Source organism: Halichoeres trimaculatus, unplaced genomic scaffold (genome assembly GCF_033239565.1).
Source record: "Halichoeres trimaculatus isolate MK-OKI-2021-1 unplaced genomic scaffold, fHalTri1.1 fHalTri1_scaffold_2, whole genome shotgun sequence".
Taxonomy (NCBI): domain Eukaryota; kingdom Metazoa; phylum Chordata; class Actinopteri; order Labriformes; family Labridae; genus Halichoeres; species Halichoeres trimaculatus.
In genome coordinates, this window is record NW_027437180.1 from 32,629,233 (window position 1) to 32,651,501 (window position 22,269).

The following is a 22,269-nucleotide window of genomic DNA, read 5'->3' on the forward strand; positions in this document are numbered from 1 at the left end:
GCTTGTCTTTGTTCCTGGATGTTTTGATGAGTTACTATAAACAGCTGCATGAGATCAAAGGTTACCACGGTGACCAGCTCGTTAAAGGCAGCAGGTGCAGGTGCACAACTTTGCCCTTGTTACTGTAATCTTATGAAGATTTTGTGGCAAAGCAAGAGTCCGAATCTCCTGTCACCTTGCCAAAACCATGAGGGCTAGAATAAAAATGAACACACCGTAGGAATCCTGAGACCCAGAGGAAGCTGTCCGTCTAAATTTCATGCATGAAGGTCAAGAAACGAACCCACGAGAGCGATAGATAGATGAGGGAAAATTTACTGATATCTGAGAAAACCCCTCAGGAATTAACATGGAGGTATATGGGGATTTTTTTGAACTTCTCATGACAGTTGGCCATTTTGTGAAAAAGTGCTCCATCCTTTTGCTTTAAAAACCACTTTGTCAGAAGCAGGACAAGCCTCTCTCCATTTTGATATATAATGTTCCTATGTGGAGTGAAAATTGTGACCAAAAGAGCAGTTTACCCAGAAATTTTTCAGGTTTGGTTTCACCCTCTCCCTGCTCTAAGCCGAAACATTCCGTCCAATACACACCAATGTTAAAACGGCTCGAAGAGCTGAACTGCATCATGACCTTTGAAGGGTCATTGTGAAGAAACTATGAATGCTAGGAAACATTTGAAACCCACTGAATGAAGCCAAAAGGTAGCTTAATATTTTAAAGTTTGAATGGAGTTTGTAGCTGAATGTATGACTAAATGAGGAGCGTTTGAAGCAGGCTGAAAAAATGTCCTGAAAGGAGAAAATTTTGAAAATTCCTCATTCATCTCTATGAGACCAAAAAACGCACAAATTCTGAAATATCTGGAAAAGTATTTGTGAAAAGTGTCTGAAGAGTCATAGCCCCCTTGTCCCAACTGAAACACACGTTTTGAAGTTTGAACGGTGAAAATCGGTTGAAGTTTGCCTGAGTTTTAGCGGTCCAAAAAAGCGGGCGGAAGAATGAAGAAGAAGAAGAAGAAGAAGAAGAAGAAGAAGAAGAAGAATAAATTTTTTTGTCACAGAAGAACATATACTGTGAATGCATTGCTGCATTCACAGCAATAAATTTTTTTGTCACAGAAGAACATATACTGTGAATGCATTGCTGCATTCACAGCAACTAGACAATTTCCACGGAAATCGTGAGAGGGGCTCGGGCGGCGGCCGGGCTTTTTGCATTCACTAAATAGTTTAGAAACACCAATGTGACCAGACCTTGTTTTGTACTGACTTCTGATTGAACAGGTGTCAAATTATCCCATGCACAATGAAGCGCGCTTCGCGCGCACACTTTAGTATCTTGTAAATGTTCAGAAACACAGATGTCACCAGATCTTGTTTCGGACTGACATAGCAAAACACTCCTTAACATTTCTTATTTCTGATTCAACAGGTATCAAATAACCTCATGCACAATGAAGCGCACTTCGCGCGCACACTTTCATATCTTTACTGTTCTAGCCCCAAAACATTATGTCACAAATATACACCTACATGTCACGAGACATGGGAGAGTGGCTGGTTGCAGAGCCTTAACCACAGATAAGCTCTTGAGAACTTGTTAAAGTACTTGTGTGTGTGTGTGTGTGTGTGTGTGTGTGTGTGTGTGTGTGTGTGTGTGTGTGTGTGTGTGTGTGTGTGTGTGTTCAATCATGTCAACCTGTCTGCTGAGGCTTATCTTAAGCCAGATTTTACATTGGTGATCAATGATAAATTAACAGACACATGCTTGTCTTTGTTCCTGGATGTTTTGATGAGTTACTATAAACAGCTGCATGAGATCAAAGGTTACCACGGTGACCAGCTCGTTAAAGGCAGCAGGTGCAGGTGCACAACTTTGCCCTTGTTACTGTAATCTTATGAAGATTTTGTGGCAAAGCAAGAGTCCGAATCTCCTGTCACCTTGCCAAAACCATGAGGGCTAGAATAAAAATGAACACACCGTAGGAATCCTGAGACCCAGAGGAAGCTGTCCGTCTAAATTTCATGCATGAAGGTCAAGAAACGAACCCACGAGAGCGATAGATAGATGAGGGAAAATTTACTGATATCTGAGAAAACCCCTCAGGAATTAACATGGAGGTATATGGGGATTTTTTTGAACTTCTCATGACAGTTGGCCATTTTGTGAAAAAGTGCTCCATCCTTTTGCTTTAAAAACCACTTTGTCAGAAGCAGGACAAGCCTCTCTCCATTTTGATATATAATGTTCCTATGTGGAGTGAAAATTGTGACCAAAAGAGCAGTTTACCCAGAAATTTTTCAGGTTTGGTTTCACCCTCTCCCTGCTCTAAGCCGAAACATTCCGTCCAATACACACCAATGTTAAAACGGCTCGAAGAGCTGAACTGCATCATGACCTTTGAAGGGTCATTGTGAAGAAACTATGAATGCTAGGAAACATTTGAAACCCACTGAATGAAGCCAAAAGGTAGCTTAATATTTTAAAGTTTGAATGGAGTTTGTAGCTGAATGTATGACTAAATGAGGAGCGTTTGAAGCAGGCTGAAAAAATGTCCTGAAAGGAGAAAATTTTGAAAATTCCTCATTCATCTCTATGAGACCAAAAAACGCACAAATTCTGAAATATCTGGAAAAGTATTTGTGAAAAGTGTCTGAAGAGTCATAGCCCCCTTGTCCCAACTGAAACACACGTTTTGAAGTTTGAACGGTGAAAATCGGTTGAAGTTTGCCTGAGTTTTAGCGGTCCAAAAAAGCGGGCGGAAGAATGAAGAAGAAGAAGAAGAAGAAGAAGAAGAAGAAGAAGAAGAATAAATTTTTTTGTCACAGAAGAACATATACTGTGAATGCATTGCTGCATTCACAGCAATAAATTTTTTTGTCACAGAAGAACATATACTGTGAATGCATTGCTGCATTCACAGCAACTAGACAATTTCCACGGAAATCGTGAGAGGGGCTCGGGCGGCGGCCGGGCTTTTTGCATTCACTAAATAGTTTAGAAACACCAATGTGACCAGACCTTGTTTTGTACTGACTTCTGATTGAACAGGTGTCAAATTATCCCATGCACAATGAAGCGCGCTTCGCGCGCACACTTTAGTATCTTGTAAATGTTCAGAAACACAGATGTCACCAGATCTTGTTTCGGACTGACATAGCAAAACACTCCTTAACATTTCTTATTTCTGATTCAACAGGTATCAAATAACCTCATGCACAATGAAGCGCACTTCGCGCGCACACTTTCATATCTTTACTGTTCTAGCCCCAAAACATTATGTCACAAATATACACCTACATGTCACGAGACATGGGAGAGTGGCTGGTTGCAGAGCCTTAACCACAGATAAGCTCTTGAGAACTTGTTAAAGTACTTGTGTGTGTGTGTGTGTGTGTGTGTGTGTGTGTGTGTGTGTGTGTGTGTGTGTGTATGTGTGTGTGTGAGGGAGAGAGGGAGAACTGTAAAGAGAAAAGAGAGAGAGGGAGAGATAAGGAGAGAAAGAGAGGGTGAGGGAGAGAGGGAGTATTGAAATGAAAAGGGGTTCATGTGTGTGTGTGTGTGTGTGTGTGTGTGTGTGTCTGTCTGTGTGTGTGTGTGTGTGTGTGTGTGTGTGTGTGTGTGTGTGTGTGTGTGTGTGTGTGTGTGTGTGAGGGAGAGAGGGAGAACTGTAAAGAGAAAAGAGAGAGAGAGGGACAGAAAGAGGGAGAGAAAGAGAGGGTGAGGGAGAGAGGGAGTATTGAAAGGAAAAGGGGTTCATGTGTGTGTGTGTGTGTGTGAGGGAGAGAGGGAGAACTGTAAAGAGATAAGAGGGAGAGAGGGAGAGAGAGGGAGAGAAAGAGCAAGGGTGAGAGAGAGAAAGAGAGTATTGAAAGGAACAGGGGGTTCATGTGTGTGTGTGTGTGTGTGTGTGTGTGTGTGTGTGTGTGTGTGTGTGTGTGTGTGTGTGTGTGTGTGTGTGTGTGTGTGCACACTTTCATATCTTTACTATTCCAGTTCCAAAGCAATACATTACAAACAAAGACTGCAAGCCAAAACACCTCCGTCAAAGGCGCAGCCATTGGAAGCAGTTGTGCAGCCAGAGTCTGCGCAGTACAGACTGTGAGGGATTCTGGGAGAATCTGAGTGGGGCTTGGCAACAAAACTAATAATTTTATTTTTCTTTTGCATGTCTAATCACTTCTTGACTCTACGCCCTGACATATTTTACAATCCCAGAAAAAAAAATACACAAGGACGGCAGCTGTCAATTATCATTAGATGTGACAAAATACCTTGTTTTTAACCTCTCATAACTAATGGAAATGTAACTGTTCAGAAGAGAAAAAAAAGACTTGAATACAAGGCAGCCAAATGATATCTTCAAAATCATGCACCTGTGTGTGCGTGAGGGAGAGGGAGGGAGACAGTAAGAGAGAAAGAGACAGAGAGAATTGAGAGAGAAGAGATGGGGGTTTATGTGTGTGTGTGTGTGTGTGTGTGTGTGTGTGTGTGTGTGTGTGTGTGTGTGTGTGTGTGTGTGTGTGTGTGTGTGTGTGTGTGGGTGGGTGTGTGTGTGTGTGTGTGTGTGCACGTCGGTATGTATGGGTTGGCTGTGTGTGTGTGTGTGTGTGTGTGTGTGTGTGTGTGTGTGTGTGTGTGTGTGTGTGTTTGTGCGCACGCGCACGTGTGTGTGTGTGTGTGTGTGTATGGGTTGGCTGTACGTGTGTATGTGTGTAGAAGAAAGTTTGGGTTGGCTGTTTAGGCATAATAAAGAAACACATGTGTTTCCCTGTCCCTCAAAGACCTAATCAGTGATTACCCACAGCTGTGTGGTTACCATGGTGATCATCATGATGTCATAATGAGTGTGAAGTGGCAGTTACACTTTGGAACTCCTTTGTATCCACTGATCTTAAGCTGGATTTTTGGGCTAGACATAGGTCCGAACAAACTGCATTTACGCTGAAACCCTAAGGGCTAGAAGAAAAACAAAAACATTGTGAGAATCTGGAGACTCTGATGAACAAGATGATATGCTTTACAAGCTGGTAGGATTAGAATAGACCGCAGGAGGGTGATTTATAAAAGTAGTTAGGAATCAAGTTGATGAGAAATATAGGTCAGATTTTAACATTACTTCAGATTACAGGGATGTGACGGTTTCACTCACACTGAGGCGTTTTTTGGCAAAACAGTACATTTTTGGGGTAAAATACTCCCTTTGTAAGAAGTAGGAGATGTCAGGGAACTTCAAAATGTAGTTTTTATTTATCTGCTGTGAAGATTTTGGAAGTTATGACAATTCATTGGAGAATGCTGCAACCTGTCATCAGCCGTCTCTCTCACTCTACTTTCAGACATTCCGCACTGGAGGAGCTGAGGTTTCAGGGCAAAAACCAAAAAGTTTATGTTGCTTCCACAGTAAAATCTCAAAAACTGTAATAGATATCAAAAAAGTAAAGTCATACTCATAGAGCTGAAAGATCAGTGAACATTTTAAAGCAAAAATGATGCATGTAAGTGGAAGTATGCCATAGCCTTAGCATCTCAAAGTTAGTGGAAATTTTGGGCAGCGAGAGGGAGAGATTCCTAGGTTCCCCATTCATTCTCTATGAGGGATTTTTCGCCGTTTTTGGCCAATAAGTCGGCCAAAATTTGGCGAATTGCTGAAAAAAATAATAGCACACCATTCCCGGCCGAGCCGCACATTTTGATGTATAATTTGTGGGGGTTTTCTCAAAGCCCTTGGAGGAGTAGCGAGCCAAAATTTTGGCCGGAAGATGATGAAGAAAAAAGGCGAAACGGGAGAGCATTAGGGGCTCGTGGCTTCGCCACGAGCCCCTCTCCTGCATAGCTTGCTATGCAGGAGAGGGGCTCGTTCGAAGCCCGAGCCCCTAATAAATTTTTTTGTCACAGAAGAACATATACTGTGAATGCATTGCTGCATTCACAGCAACTAGCCTTTTGGCTTACTCTAGCATATTTACTAAAATGTCAATTAATGTACATTGTCCCTATAAATTAAATACTTGAACAGAACAGAATAGAATAGAATAGAATAGAATAGAATAGAATAGAATAGAATAGAATACTTATTAATCCCTAAAGGGATATTGAAGATAGGGACTTTTGGTCCATGGATTTGTGTTCTCCTGGGAAACCTGACCTGACCACAGATAATGAGAATTATCATTTAGAAATAACAAATTTTGTCACCGATAACCTTGGTTTAAATTGCGGATTATGAATAGGCAAACATTTTACAGTGGTTCTTTTTAATATCCCTTACGAAGTCCTCACAGGTGCTTTAAAGGATCGAAACTGTTAACACAAAAAGAAAAATTTAAGGCTTAGTTGTTGGTGTTCAAATCGATTTTGCCCATGTACCTTATATTAACCTCACAGTTTTTCCCCATTTGGTTCGTGTCATCAATTCAGGTAATGCCAAGTAAACAACTGATAAAGATTCTTCTACTTTCAGTGCTCCAGCAGAGCTTTCTAATATCAGGTGTGACATTTTAATTTTCTTGTTGTATGCTGATACTGTCTTCAAATCTATAAATGTTTAATAGCAGAAGGTGTTATAAGTATTTCTGTTTGAAAAATGACTTAAACCCTCATAAAGTTGGTTTCAAATTTATTTTCTTATCATCCCAGCTCTTCATCCCACATGGACCTAAAATATTTATTTCAAGATGCAATCACACAGATCCAGTCCTACACAATCTCAGTAATATCAGCCCACACACTCCCCTCCACTTGGGCCTAAATGTTGCAGCAGAGTCCCAGACACATAATTACGTGTCCTCTTTTCTCTTTCCTCGCCTTCCAATATACCCCCCTCAGAGGCTTGCTCTACCTCTCGGCGTCGCCTTCGTTTCTCTGATCACCTGTTTCTCTGCTTTGCAAGAAAAACACATAAATATCTGACTACGGCAGCTCTTCCCACCTCAGTGTGTGTAGTCATGTTGTAGCTTCAAATTGCAGATGTCTGCTCTTCAAATTCATCCCTGGCCTGAAGTCAGCGCTGATTAATTGATAGTGCCGTTTTACTGGAGGTCTGACGGAGGCAGGATGATGGGGGCAGGTTAGCAAACAAAATCAGTGAAGATGTCAAACAGACACCACCTGCTACTAGTAAGCAAATATTAAAAAACACAGCCGTGCCAAGCAGTGCAGCTAGATTAGACCGCAGCACTTGAGTTTGAAGTGTTTCCTTAGAGATGATATATAATTAGAAGCAATGACGGTCTATTTACAGTGAGAATATGCTTTACAGCTGTTAGTCACTAATAAAATCTGTATTTAGCAAGATTTCCAATTCTGTGAGGGTGATGACAGACCTATTACCCCCTGATCCAATCAAATAGATTTGTTCCTCTTCTTTCTTTCATCATCCTCTTCTCCTGCACTGGAAATATAACCACCATCTTTAATACCCTCTCAGAAAAACCATCTGCCTGACATGTTTCCTGGAGTCTTTATGTTTGTTTCTCAGGCACCTTTCAGATGACATGATCATCAAATGTCACTCTATCTCTCACAGATATCAAACCCTGCATCAGTTCCTCTCATCTCCGCACCTCGGCCCCTCCCTCAGCTCGTCTGTTTTTCAATCAGATGCTTCCATCCGTCTGAAAAAGTATATTAAATCAAATTCTCTGTCAATGGAGCAGCTTCAAACAGCCTCTCTCTGGCAGCTTATAAAAAGTGACAGGTTCTGATTAAATATCTGGATGTGGCAGCTCAGACATTCTGATCATGTTATTAGTGAACACATTCAGGGTGAAATGCAGATCTAATACCGCAGTGGAGAAAAAAAATCTCTTATGGAGCAACAGCTCCAGTTTGTACTGTGTTCAGTCTGAGCTGAGCCTGCACAAACACATATCAGAGGAAACTGTTTGAGCGCCTGCTGACTTCAGAAACAGAGCAGCTGAGCAGTTTGAGTAGAGGCGGCGTCACAGCGCTGAGCCCCCTTTTCTCTATTCTTAGCTCTTCCTCCGTCTCTCACAGTCACACATGACTAGGTTTAGAAGAGGAGAGGTAGAAGATGCATCTTCAGTTTCTGTCTCCAGCAATGGGATGGCATTAACACCCTGCTTCCAGTTTAATAAATAAAGCCTGTTTTAGTAACCACCTTTTCAACCTGAGGGACATTTAATGTTCAAACTGCAACCATCTGACCTACAGCCTGCTTTGTTTCCCCTGTAAACCAGGATCTCCTCTTTGCCAAGGTGAAACAGAGACTCTGTGAGCTAAGTAACCACATTACCAAACCAAAGAAAGAAGAGCACTCTAAAATTAATGCAAAAATCATGTATTCAGGTGTGACTTGTTGCTGACTTTGTAAAATGCTAATTCCTCTCTGCCATAGTGTGACTGAATGGGGCAAAATAAATTTTACATCATAGATTAAAGATACCCTCAAGACACGCTCCTGTGTATGTGTAGAATACTCTGTTATCATTAATATTAAGGTGAACAAGGTTTTTCCACTTGATACAGGAAAAAAGCTTCGAGAGACGGGGTTTGAATCACATCTCTTCTTTCTAATGGAGAATTTATGGCACTTGTTGGATATTTCCTGACACTTCCTTTAACAGTGTTCTGTGACAATAACTGCTCCCCCTGGTGGCTGGCTGCAGTATAGGTCAAAAAAATCCATCTCCCCAGTCATTCGAGATGGGCTGTGGTCAAACTTTTAAAAAATTAATACACCTTGTAGAAATGTTCCTCACACCCGGTTGTTGTGGTGATTTGAAGATATCATAGGGCTGCATTGTGTTAAGATTCTCTTTTTTATGAAACGTTTCATTTTCATAAGTTATAAGAGGTTAAAAACTAGGCTTTACATCATGTTTGACAATGATTGACAGCTGTCGTTCTTGTTTTTTTCAGGGATTGTAAAATATGTCAGGAAGGAGAGCCAAGAAGAGATTAGACCCTCTAAAGGAAAAAATATAAATATGTTTTTCTCTCTGAGTCCCTCATTGCCTCTACTGTGAAGGCTCTGGCAGCACAATGGCTGCCAATGGCTACGCCTGTGACGGGGGTATTTCAGCTTCAAAATCATACAATGGTAAATGGCAGAACCACGCTGTCCACTCTATGTACAATCAATGGGTTTTACCACCACCTAACTCCCTCAGGAGACTAGCAGCAGGTCTTCAGCCATAAATGAGAACAAGAGAGCACAAACAACCTTTGATGCCTCCTGAAACAGTCACAAATCTAAAAGCCACATCTTCTTATCACTACAACACTTCCCAGACAAATCCAAAGATTAACATCAGTCAAGTCCACTCTCTGTCTCAGCAACAAGCCTCAAATTTGAACTGTACATCTTCTTTCAAGATATTTCTATCAGTTAGTATTTCAAAGATGTCCCGGAGATCTCAAGGCTTCAAATGTAAAACTAGGAATGAAAAGGACAGCATCTGTATGTTTGCTTAAATCTTATGACTGAGGGCACCAATGAGCTGTTTCTGGAGCTCCAATTTTACAAGTGCTCTTTAAACTACTTTAACTCCTCAACCATTTGAGCAAGCAGGAAATTTAAATGACTCCTTGAAGAAGAAAAGACAAGCTTTAAGGCAGTATCTGGGGTACTGCAGGGTGGTAAAGGAAAGAAGCAAAGGAATCAAAGCGCAATGAGGTTCCAATCACAGGCAATTATATATGGAAGCTGTTCTCATAATATCTGAGTCCTTTAACAAGTTCCGTTTATGTTTTATTCCCTCACAGTATGGTTTGGGATCATTTTGACCTGGACCAAGAAATACCTCATAGTTACCTTTGCCAAGGAGGATATGTTTTCTGTGAACATAACTCAAAAAGTAACAAACAGATCTTGATGAAATTTTCAGGAAATGTTCAAAATGGGATAAGGAAGAAGTGTTTAAATTTTGGATTTAGGACATTTTTAAAGGATTCATTATCGTTGTGAGATAGGGCTGTTTTCACCATATGTGTAGATTGCTTTGCAAAACAACACAAGACAAGGTCACCATAATTTCTGACAGATGTAAAAGTAAGATCCAGATCCTGGCAATACTCTGAATACTTAGACCCGTAATATGAAATATGTACTGGGTCATCATGATTTTCAACACTGCCAGGTAACAAATTTTGGGACAAACCTGCAACTAACACCAAATTGTAGCAGACAGTCTGCTGAAAGGGAGTATAACATTAAAGTAGGACTAAAGTATTGTGTCACAATCATAATATGCTTGGTGGAGGGCTGCGCTCTCTGAGTGCTTTTCTACCAAATTTTAAAGTAAAATTCTACTTAGAATGTTTAAATAGCCTGTTCCACTTAAAAAAATATGATGATCCCTTAAAAAATATTGCAGAGAGCAGGGAGAGTATATTTTTGGTGAATCATACAGGTGGCCTGTATGATACCTGTGTGATAAAGGATTAATCTGTATTAGTAGATTCAACATAAATTTTTATATTTGTTAAAGAGGGTTGGGATGAGGTTAGTGTTCTGGTTCCTATTTGTAGTAAAAATTTTGTCTAACTGACTATGTGCTTCTATAGGTCCTACCAACCAAATTCTGTCTGTAGTACTGAGTACCAATTCATGTAAAATTAAACGGTGTCATGTATAGGTACCTAAACGCATCCTTGTGACTGTGAGGGAACGGAGGAGTAGGTGATTTTTTATGCTAGACATGAACACAACATTGCAAGTTCGCATATTGAGAAATAATATGTTAAATTGAAAAACTTTGAAATTTTATTATCATACAAGTGTATATTTATTACCACATAAACACACACAAAAGTATCAAAAAGTGGTACTGTTGGGTACTGATACTGATTGCCATGTACCACCATTGACCGTATATAGAGAGGACAGCATAGCCCCGACATTTACTATTGTACGGTTTTGAAGCCAAAATATCCCATCACAGGCCCAGCCATTGCAGCAGTTGTGCAGCCAGAGTCCGCACAGTAGAGACTGTGAGGGATTCTGGGAGAATCTGAGTGGAGCCGGTTGATAAAAATAATAATCTTTTTTTTCTTTTAAGAGTCTAATCACTTCTTGACTCTACCTCCCAACATATTTACAATCCCCGAAAAAATACACAAGAACGGCAGCTGTTAATCATCGTTAAACGTGACGCAAAGCCTCGTTTTTAACCTCTGATAACAAATGAAAATGAAACCTAAGAAAAAAAGAGGACTTAAACTCAAGGAAAGCAAATAATATCTTCACACCACCACAACAATCGGACGTGAGAAACATTTATATGAGGTGTATTAATTTTTTAAAGTTTGACCATAGCCCATCTGGTATGACTGGTAAGCTAGTTTTTTTGACCTATACAGCAGCCATCCACCTGGGGGAGCATTTTTTAGGGCGACCTCACTTCGAGTCGAGCAAGATGACGTCCATTTTTTTACAGTCTATGTATACCACGCATCAGTACCATATCATTTCAAATGTAAAAAGTACCCATCTGTACCAATCATGCTGCAGGATTTCTTGAATGCTGGAAGTCAATGCTGTTTCTTGAGAGGCACATCTTTGCAATGGCACTCCAGCTCCCATCCGTTGAGATTGGAAAAATATTGTTTCTCTCTACAAACAGATACCTTCATGCAAGTGCAGCTGAGAAACTGTTCTAGATCATTCTAACTTGAAAGAAAAATCTGCTCGACACTTTTTCTCAAAAGCCTTTCAGATCCAGAGGGAACATCAGGGTTGGTGATATTTGTGAACTGACAAACATAGTGCCAAAGTAATGACACCTGTGTATGGTTGAGTACTTCTTTGTTGCAAAATGCTTCTTTTTAGCAATAAATCATATGTTTGGTATTGGCAGAGAAGATATAGCAAATATTTCACGGGCGCAGCCCACAAACTCAGCTCTGCTGCTCATGGTCCTCACAAACGTGGCTTTATTTAAAAGAGAAATAAAGAGACTTTCCAAAGAAGCATTGTTGCAACAAAGAAATAATCCACCAAACACAAATGGCCTTACTTTTTGTGCTAAGTATACGGTGCAGATTTATGTCAAAGTGCTCGTTTTTCTGAGAAGTCTACTTTGAATGCATCATTTACTTTAAAAAAGAGTGGATGTGTCATTATGATTGACAGCTCTGTTGTTAAAAACAAGCTGTACCACAGTGTTCTGTACCAGATTAGCTGAGAAGAGGAGGAACAGCAACCACAAGAGTCACTGAACTCCCCAAAGCTATAAATGTCTGCCTTAAATGAACACATGAGTGAAAGTTTTGACTATTGCGTAGGTGTGACATCAGTTTCAGCCAGGTCACCTGATCAAACAGAGCAAATGCTGGCACCACTGAAAGTGATCTTACAGCTTTAAATATCGAGATGGGCAAAGGTAAGTTTATACTGTCGATGGTTTTACAGTAGCTGTAGCAGTGCTTGATTAGCATATGCAGCATTCTCATACTTTAAAGCAAGCATCCCTTTAAATCTATTCTAGCAACAATTTAAAGTTAAAGTCTATAAGAAGGTAAGATGTATCTCATGCCTGTCATTTTTAGCTTTGCAGGAATGGTTGCTCTGGGCATCATAGAAGAGATGACACACACTTCAATCTGACATCAACGATTCATGCAGATGTACGTAGATGCCGATACAATCACCCACCTCCAGTTGAGAGGCAGGTTAGAAAACAGAAATAAAGTGGATAAAATTTTACAAGTTGTTTTTACAAAGTAAGGGCCAAGTGAGCGCCCCCTGTGCCCTCCACCTACGTGCAGTCCAGAGAAGCAGGTTTCAGCCTTTAGAGTTATCGAATTTCAGCTTAGAAAATTGGCATCGGAGTAAAAAAATATATTGCTGCAAGAATCATTGCTCGGACAAATCTGTAAATGCAAGATGATGGCGGTACTCCTGAGGCATTATGTGAATACTCTCCTCTCCTTTCCTTTCCTTTCCTTTCTGTGCGGCTCGGAGTAAACAATAAACACCAGGCATCCCAGCACCTGTAATCCATCAACCACTCAATCAACATTTGTAAAGCTGCTCACATGAGGCACGTATCCAAAAGTGACTAAGCCTGCTGTCTGCAAGTCCCAGCATCAACATCCTGATGCCTGTATATTCACAGCACCTCACAGCCCCCACTTTGTTCATGGTCCACTGATCAAAACAGGGGCCATACTGCCCGCCTGACAGGAGAGCTAACACTCTGATCCAGTAATCCCCTCTACCGAACCCACTCTTCAAATACATGCAGCATCACGGCGCTGCAAAAACACTCCTCTCCTCGGCCTTATACACTCAGCACTACATCTGTCGACAAAGCTCCCTCCTTCATACACTGCCCCCTCTGGATTTACAGCCTGCCTGGATCAGAGATCTGTCTGTTGTCTCTGCCCCCGTCTGCCACGCCTCAACCCCAACGCCTGCTCCCTCCACATGCCTCTTCACCAAAGAGAAATCTGCCCTAGGATCCCCGTTCACATGCAGCCATTTCAAGCCTGGGGTGTCAGCCAATCGACAACTGTTGAGACAGAAGATGAAGTTTTGATTGAAATACTGGGGTGGGGGACTCAGGGAGCTGCAGAGAGCAGAGTCTGTGCAGCATATGTGTGTGTGAGAGGAAGAATATGGTCGGTGTGTGTCAGTGCTGGAGCTGCAGCGTTGTGAGGGAGGGACATAACTAGCTGTCACACACCTCCCCTTAGTCACGCTTCAACGAGGAGCTGCATCATAATTAGATAGCTTCATCAGGTCGTGAGTCAGTGGATGCAAATGTGGTGAGCATTAACTAGTCTCACACAGAGCTGAAAACAATCCAGCCAAGAGCCTAATCCTCTGTGCCACCGAGAGATGAAATCTGGACTAACTCCACTCAAGCAGAATGCAGGATTTTGCACATTTTCTGTTGCAAAAATGTTCCCACACATCGGCGACAGTTTAAAAACACTTTCCTCTCGGCCTAAAAGACCATTCTGTGCTCATGAACTTCATGTTTAAAGATGTCTCTATATTATCTTCACTCTTGTACGCCTTGTCACACTGCCTCTCAGACAAGTCCCCATTATCTTTACACGAGCCTCCAACTTTTAAATGTGCTTTTTTATCAGTCCAACTCCTGAGCGGCTGCTCCAAGGAGCACAAGCTCAGCAATAAAATAGGCTCCGGCTTCCCCGCTCTCCTGTTTTATACCGTTACCATTGTGTCGACACGTTTCCCTTGTGAAGCAGCACAGCTCGTGGTTTTTGATGGACTTATTGAAGCTGCTGCCTTGTTATCCCTTATCTCAACAGCGGCCTCCCTCACAAAGAACGGGAACAATGTGTGACCAAAAAAAAGGACAGTTTGTCTCGAGCGCTGCCATTTTTGTTCCTTCTCATCCTGCGCATATCTTTATTCTTGTTAATAAATGAAAATAAATAAGGATACATCACTGACTGACAACTGACTGTGTAAACATGTTGGTGCAAAAAGCTGCACTCTATTCTACAAATAAACACAAGCTCTAAAAATGGTGACATGTTCCCAAGCCCTGTAGAGGTGGTGAATGTTGAATTCTGGTCACGATGGTGTCTCTGATGGACATTATTTTATAGTTGACACTTTTTTTATTACTCTATTTCTATGTATATTTTGAATCATTTTGCACGATATATGTTCTTTTATTCTATTCTATTCTATTCTATTCTATTCTATTCTATTCTATTCTTAACAGATGTCTCTTTCGCACATTGACAGTTATTATCGTAAAGTAGATCATTGTCAGAAAATCTTATAGCCCTGTGAACTCTTGATGAAATCAAGCACAGTGATTCCTCCAATTTAACTATGAGGTAAATCCTTGAAGCTATTATCTCGAGAGGCAGCAGATGTGCAATCACAAATTACACAACGCTGGGTTATCTAATATCAAACATAAAACATCTGTGGATTACTTTTGATCCATTATTTCCACATTATCATGAAATTATCAGTTAGCATCAATGCTCATTTTGGCTGCCGTTTTAATTTATTTTGAAAATATCTGCTACTTTTAGTCACATTTCAGACTTTTTTCCAAAAAAGACATAATATATATCACATATTCACAACACAGTGCGCTTTAACAGAAAAAATTACAAAATCATAAAAGCAGCCTTCAACACTATCGCACTAATATCCTATGATCTTTGATAAATAACATTAAAAACCCCTAGACACCCTCAAAAATATTTTGTCTGCCCGTCATTACAAAAGAAATCCTTTCCAGTGAGAGGGTAGACAACATCTGTTTACTCCACTGACTTACTGCAGGCCCATGAACGTTTTCCCAACATAAAGAAATACATCTCTTCGCATTTAACAGGCTTATATCTATAAACACTCTTATAGTTTTTGTGTATGTAGGTTTCTCTGGGTATAAGCCAAATAAGAACAGTCTTTGGGTTCAATAAAAATTTCTTAGACACTATAGTTTCAATTTCACCTCTTATTCCCTTGATAAAAAATTTCTACAATACCACAAAAAAATGAACCAATGTTCCTCTATATTCAGCACATTTTGGGCATACATCAGGAAAATTTTCATCGTACCTATTGAGATCTCTTGGCGTTACATACAATCTCATTAACCGTTTGAACTGGATTAATCTGAGACGTATATTAATAGATCTGGTATGTGCCATGTTACATGCATCTCTCAATCATACTCCGTCAACACTAGCACAAGATCTTTATACAAGCTTTAAGTCCACCATGTGAAACTTTTGACATTTTAGATATATGTGCAATATGATACCTTTTTTCTGACTATCCTTTGTCGTTCTTTCTTCTCAAGATGATTAAGTACACGTTTCAGCCTTTTTGATCTTCATAGTTCAAGTCTAGTTTTAGTGTAAGAAGCTTCAAAACATTAAAGTAAATATTTTAAATTTACTTTTGGTCAAAACTTTGTCTCTTTAAAACCGTTCATGTAGCAGTTCAGAGATTGGTATTAATGCCGTACTAAGTGTTTAGATCTGCAATATTTCACTCTCTACATACTTTATCTTGTGTAATATTTTAGTTGAATAATTCAGCCTGGACTCTCCAGCCACTGTAACCCTGCTGAACTTCTCGAGTTCACTAAGGTCATTAGACACAGATAAAAGTAGAGATAAAGAGGAATAATCCTCGCTCCAAGTCAAGTACAAAGAAAACGCTCTCTGTGGACACTATCGCCCTTTTTTTTAATCTCCAGCTTCAAAACTAGAGCTATGGACACAATGAAATGACGGTTTTTACGACATTTCTTAAATGCATCTGCAGTGACAGGCGCGTGTTGGACAGACAGCTTTACTGAATGTGTCTGACAGATCGCCAACGTCTGTAACAGGAATGTGTTGCTTACATTTTGACAGATATCATAGATTTGATCATTTTTGGTCACGTCATTGTTTTTTAAACAAAAACTAAACAAACATTTGTCAGATTTTTACCATCAGTGAACTGTTTTAGCTCATCTTCTTTAGGTAAAAGTGGTGGCTAATGAACATTTATCACCATAACTTTTGTTAGCAGATTTAACAATGGGTGGCATGAATGGACATTGATGTTAGATGGTGGGTCACAGCTATATATGCAGCTTAGTCAGTTTCATCAGCGGTCAGTCATGGTAATTTTAACTTGATTAGAAAAAAAAATACCACTTTGGCATTTTACGCTGCAAATATCAGAAATGTCAGCAAGTCTACTTCGTGTTACTGTAACAAAACAGTTTTAGGTGGATTGAGATCAGACTGTGATCTGCAGCATGTGTTGAAACCAAATCTTTTACCAAGGTTCGTTCTCAGGAAATAATCAGCGTGAAGGTTTTTCAGAGGACAGCTCTTATCCATTCTCACAGACACACACAAAAAACTCATCCGCTTCTTCATCGGCCTACCTTGAACATTGCCAGCCCGGATCTCCTCTCTGCTCTTCAGAACTGGCATGATGGAGTGATCTGGGATTCGACTCCTCCTCTCATAGCCTCGGATGGAGGATGGTTGACAGATGAAGCCGCACAAAGAAGACTAGAGTGGGGTCTTGCCGCAGAGAGAGGGTGAGCGTGGATTTAGGTTGAAGGACGGTGAAGGTGGGCGGTGATCGACAACCGATTCAAAGTGTCATAAAATGTTCAAAATCACTGTTTGACTGTGGATTGCTTAGGATGTGAGGCCAAAGAGGACGCAGATCTTTCTTGGTCGAACGATGATTGTGACTTGAGTTTGAAGTTTTTAAAAAGTTTAAAAACTCAAAAAGTGAGCAAGCATGTTAAATTACTCAAAGAAATTAAAAGATGACAGACGGCTGCGAAAGGAGAATCTCTCATTTGTCTTTTTCCATCCTATCTTCTTTCCTCTTCTTCCTCCAACGCTCACCCGTTGAGGTCCCCTACCAGAAGTCTTTAAGTGTGTGAATTCAGTTGCCGTGGAGATAAGGAGATGAGCAGCAGCGTGTGCGTCTGTGTGTGCGTACACACTCCTCTTCTTCCCTCCCTGATGCCTTCGTCTTCCTCTTCTTCCTCTGCGTTCTCTCACTCCTCCCTTTGGCTTGCTTTAGCCGGTCATGATCATGAGTTTGCTGGCCCCGCTCTGCGCTCTCCTCTTCCTCAGTCTGCAGAGAAAGAAGTGAAAAAACAAAGTCAGATGGCAGAGTATGGCTGTGGATGGATGTGTTATTGGTGAAGGCTGAGTGCCAGTGTGTACACACAAGTCGACTGCCTCAGAGGTCAAGGCTTAGCTCTGTCAGGCTGCTGTGTCTACATGCCCCCTTTCACTGCAATCTGAATGCGCTGGAAGCTGTTGCCTGTTCAGAAAATTGTGCTAGTTCACTCTGAGGAGCTGCTTACAGAGATTCATGTTTTTCAAACTGTGGTTTCTGAGTCTCAGGAGGCCACACAGCCATTATCTGTGAGTCCTACCTTCCCTTCCTGATATGTCCTTTTACTAACAGATGTGCCAGTACATGTGTGTAAACAATGGTCAGTTTTCAATAGTCAGTAAGCATCAAGCTGGTTGATAAGGTTTTCCCAGCTCATCAAGTAAACCACTTAAGACAGAGTAATCTGTATCTTCCTAACGGAGCGATTTGTTGTTCAGATGATAAATAAACATCATTATGAAATTTGTGATTGGTAGATTATTTCTTTGTTGTAACAATTCTTCTTGTCAATCAATCTTATACCTTTACAAAGCCTGTTAGTTTCCCCTTTAAATGGACTCATCATCATAGGGAACATCTACTTGTGGGATGAGTAGCAGAGCTGAATTTGTGGGTTGCACCCATAATTTGCCAAACCTTCTCTGCCAATGCCAAACAGCTTATTCTGCTCATGCAATTGATGCTGCGTGCCCAGCAACCCTTGACTCAGAAATTTCCCAGTTGAAATCTCCCAGTTCTGACCTGAAAGCGTTCCAGGCAAATTACGACTTTGGTTTGAGTGCAAGGAATTCTGGTATGTAAACAAATATGTCAGACTTTATAAGCATAATTCTTAACCATTTCAACCACCAACAGAGCCTGCAAGTTGCTCATTAGGTAAACTGATGGGGAACGGTGCATAAGGAAGCAGAAGCTTATACTTAATATTCTACAGTATTTGTTGTTATATTGAAACATATTTTGTATTGATTAATGCACAAAAAACTAGCTAACCCCAAAGCAGCTACCAGTAGCCACGGTTACATGAGGAGTTTTTCGTCTTTCTGAATGACTTTTCTGTAAACAATAGTATACATAGAAAGGAATATTCCAATCTCTGGTCTACATGCACAGATATAATCAAACATAATAGTTGATGGGGCATGCGCAGAAAAACGGAAACATCACGTGATTTATCAAAGATGGAGGACGATTTTTTTTTGTGTGAGTTTTTCGTCCGTCCAATCTTGAAATTATGTTCAGTTCTATCAAAGTTTGGATAAAAAACAAACTTTCCATAGCCATCCAGTGCTGCCGTCTTACGTCATATCTGAGCATGCGCTGAAAAAACACACCCTGACAACTTTCCATTTGAGTGGAAAGATGATACCCCAATCAGATTGGGGAAAGGAATATTCCACCCCTGTGAAACTGATTAAATGTATGTTCCAATTGACACTTTTCTTTCAGAATGAGGTGTATAAAAGGTTAAATTTTTTCTGTTTGAGCAAATTAACCGAATGCAAGCAGAATATTTGGGTCCATGTATACGTGGCTAATGATGCATTAAAATAAGCAGATGACTAACATTGTAATGGTAAACTTTTTCTAACTTAAAGTGTGTCACGCACAGCACCACTGCATCCATAGAGGCTTGAGGCTGCCATATTGTTTAGGAAGTGATGTGACGTCAAAAGTCGTAGCTCGGAGTACATCGATCTGGTACAAGTTGATGAGTGGAAAGTTACGAGTTCGACTGCCATTCCAGTGCACTTTCACAAGTTACAGGTAGGAAAAACACCAGTTACAGGTTGCCTGAAACGTAGCATGAGTCTTATATGAGCTTCTGTTACCCCTGTCTCATTGGCAGCACCTGTGAGCTTGGACCTGCTACAGCAGCATGCAGATCCAGATAGGCCCGTGAGACAGGGCAACTTCAAGCTGGTGTTCCCCAAAACCAAGAAGCAGCATTGTTTGGAGTGAGCCCACGATTCATGTAACAGCAGAATAAGCTGTTTGGCATTAGCAGAGAGGATAAGGCTAATTTCTCATGGGTACAAACTCAGCTCTGCTGTGTATCCCACAAATGCACTTTACTCACAAAGGTGGCTCCAGTTAAAAAGGAAATAAACAGACTTTTTACAGTAGCTTCCACTAAAAATCCACCAAACACAATTTCCTTACTTTTTGTGCTAAGTTTTTCTGACTCTGGAAATATTTATGCTTTCACAAGGATTTCAAGGAAGTAGGTTCAGAGGTCTCCAAAATTAAGCGTCAGTGAAATAGTGGGGGATATCTGCATGTGGACAGTTTTAATCCTGTCTGGCAGAGTAATGAATTATTCATTCTTTTTTTTTCTTTCACAAAAATCCATCTTTATCTCTGACTCCTTCAAAGTCAAATTATCTCTTCCTTCCAGAGTAACATTCAAATGAAACAGATAGTTTGACTCATGCAGAAATGTGCTGAAATCGTTCCACAATAGAGATCAGGGAAGCACAACTGAAAAAGGCTTGTTTGTTGGGAGAAATCAAAAGGTTTCAAGTTGTCAAATTACATTAAGCAGTGCGAGTTGTTCAAGAACAGCAATTTCCCTAAAGTGAAGGCTTTAAACTAAGTGTGTGTTCTACCTTTTCACTTGGTGTCAGAGTCAAAGTGCTTCTTTGATTTCACAAACAGGTATTTTCTTTTATTCCTGATTAGTACAACGTTCACAGCGTGCAGTGGCGTGTGAAATCATACTGTTGTGTGTTTCTAGTCAGCAGCTTAAGATCTAAAAATCTCTAACAGCTGTTAACAACTTCTCTTTAAAACATAAATCCTTCATTTGACTGAGCTCTCGAGGAGAGCATGTCTATTTTAGCCTTTAAGTTGAAACCACAGTGTGCTCAGAGTGAATCTGCAGCCCACCACTCTAAAGGAGGAAGTTCTGAATCATTTAGACTGTTTGACTCTTTAAAGCACTTGTTTAAAAACTACTTGAGACTTTAAGGGCAGCGGCGTGCACTCCTCTGTTAACGCAGGAAACCCTTAATGGAGCTAATGGAGAATTTTTTAGGACAGCAATGAGGCCACAAAAGACATTTGTAATTTCTCATTTGTGCAAATATAGTGTTAAGTAATCTAGCATGTTAAGACACTAGAGATGAAATGATTCTTAACGTGACATTTAACCATTTGGTACAACATCCACGGTCCAATACACGCTCGTAAAATTTTTGAATTAGTAGCTTTTCTGTGTTGTGTTTCTCTCCATGTTGGCTTGTTTGTGTGTTTGGCTGTGAGTCGACATGCTGGGATGAGGAAATTCCTCCCAGTGAGTAAATATCCAATCACAACGGGCTCAAGTTGGGGGAAGCTGGTGATACTGACGTCAGATTTCACACACCGCTCTAACATGGAAAGTGACGAGGACAGGCAGCAACACGAGGGAGTCACTCTGATCTACAGAGTAGCTAACATCACCCGGCGATATCTGGAAGCAGAATAGCCGAGCAGTTAACACCATCGTCCAAAAAGAAAACAAATTGGCTAAAGCACAGAGCCTGGCTCTCACTACAGACAGCTGGACCTCGGGTGCAACAGAGAGTAACCTAACCATGATGGTTCCCTATGTGGGATCTGGAAATGAATGGTGAAGTACTCCGAAACCCATCTGCTGTATGAAAGTCATACGAGTGCTCATTTGACAGAGAAGATGACAAATACAGTGAATATGTGGGAGTTTAAGAATGCCTACATAAAGAATAGGGACGTTACTAGTCCCTGTACCAATACAGATACCTGGGCTTTGGTATCAGCTGCTAACGATGGAGATCTGATCCAACACTGGCATTAATTCAACATCCTCTGTTCCCTGATATGAAGATGGGACTTCAGGCTTTTTAACTTTGCAAACAGACATTAAATAAACAAATTAAACTGACTGTATTGGATTATAAATGTGTAAATATGCATAAATGCATTGTCTACTAGTGTTGGTGATGTACACTCGCACAGTGTTGTAAACACAGCATAGAGTTACATAGATCTGCCCAATGGATCGGCTCTTCGTCACCATTATCTGATCTAACTTAGCCCCCTTTCCACCAAGCAGTCCGGTTTAGATCAGTACTGTTTGGTACGGGTTGGCTCGGTTAAGCCTGGTCCTCTCTGTGTTCCCACAGCCAACCATGCTCCCTTATGGTAGGCGGTGTGTAAGCCGGATGGCGATAGCCACGATACAGTGTACCCCACTAATAAATCTAACAAAGAAGAAGAACACGACACAGTAAACTAAGCAATTTGTCGTCTTTGTGATTGCCGTGTTGATCTCTGATACAAAGAACCAAGCTTTGTTTCAGAGAAGACTGTGTGCTGCGAGGAGAAATGCAGCCGCTGTTGCACGATAAGTGACGATTCCTTTGACCAATCAACGGACTGCAGTGTTTTAGCTCCACCTTCTGTGATCGGATTGGTTTAGTCTGGCACCCCTACGGAAGGGTGCCAAAAAGTGGAACGGCTGGTCACAGCTATTTGGTGGTCTGTCCCATGATTCGTGAGTGGAAACACTGCAAAATGTGTGCCGTGCCGAGACGAACCGAACTGAACCACTTGGTGGAAACAGGGCTTTTGAGTCTGTATCGGACCAATACCAAGATCAGATCTGTGCATCGCTAACCAAACTTGTA

At 40.8% G+C, this 22,269-nt stretch overlaps 1 protein-coding gene across 7 annotated transcripts in view; it reads right to left on the reverse strand.

The window, feature by feature from the left end:
- grin2bb (glutamate receptor, ionotropic, N-methyl D-aspartate 2B, genome duplicate b) overlaps positions 1 to 22,269 on the reverse strand; it is a 163,425-nt gene that overhangs the window by 134,542 nt on the left and 6,614 nt on the right. For all 7 annotated transcript variants that reach the window (XM_074688244.1, XM_074688236.1, XM_074688208.1 and 4 more), the window contains one exon: positions 16,860 to 17,572. In XM_074688244.1, coding sequence (XP_074544345.1) covers positions 16,860 to 16,868 — 9 coding nt within the window. In that variant the 5' untranslated portion in view covers positions 16,869 to 17,572. The remainder of the gene's footprint in view (positions 1 to 16,859; positions 17,573 to 22,269) is intronic.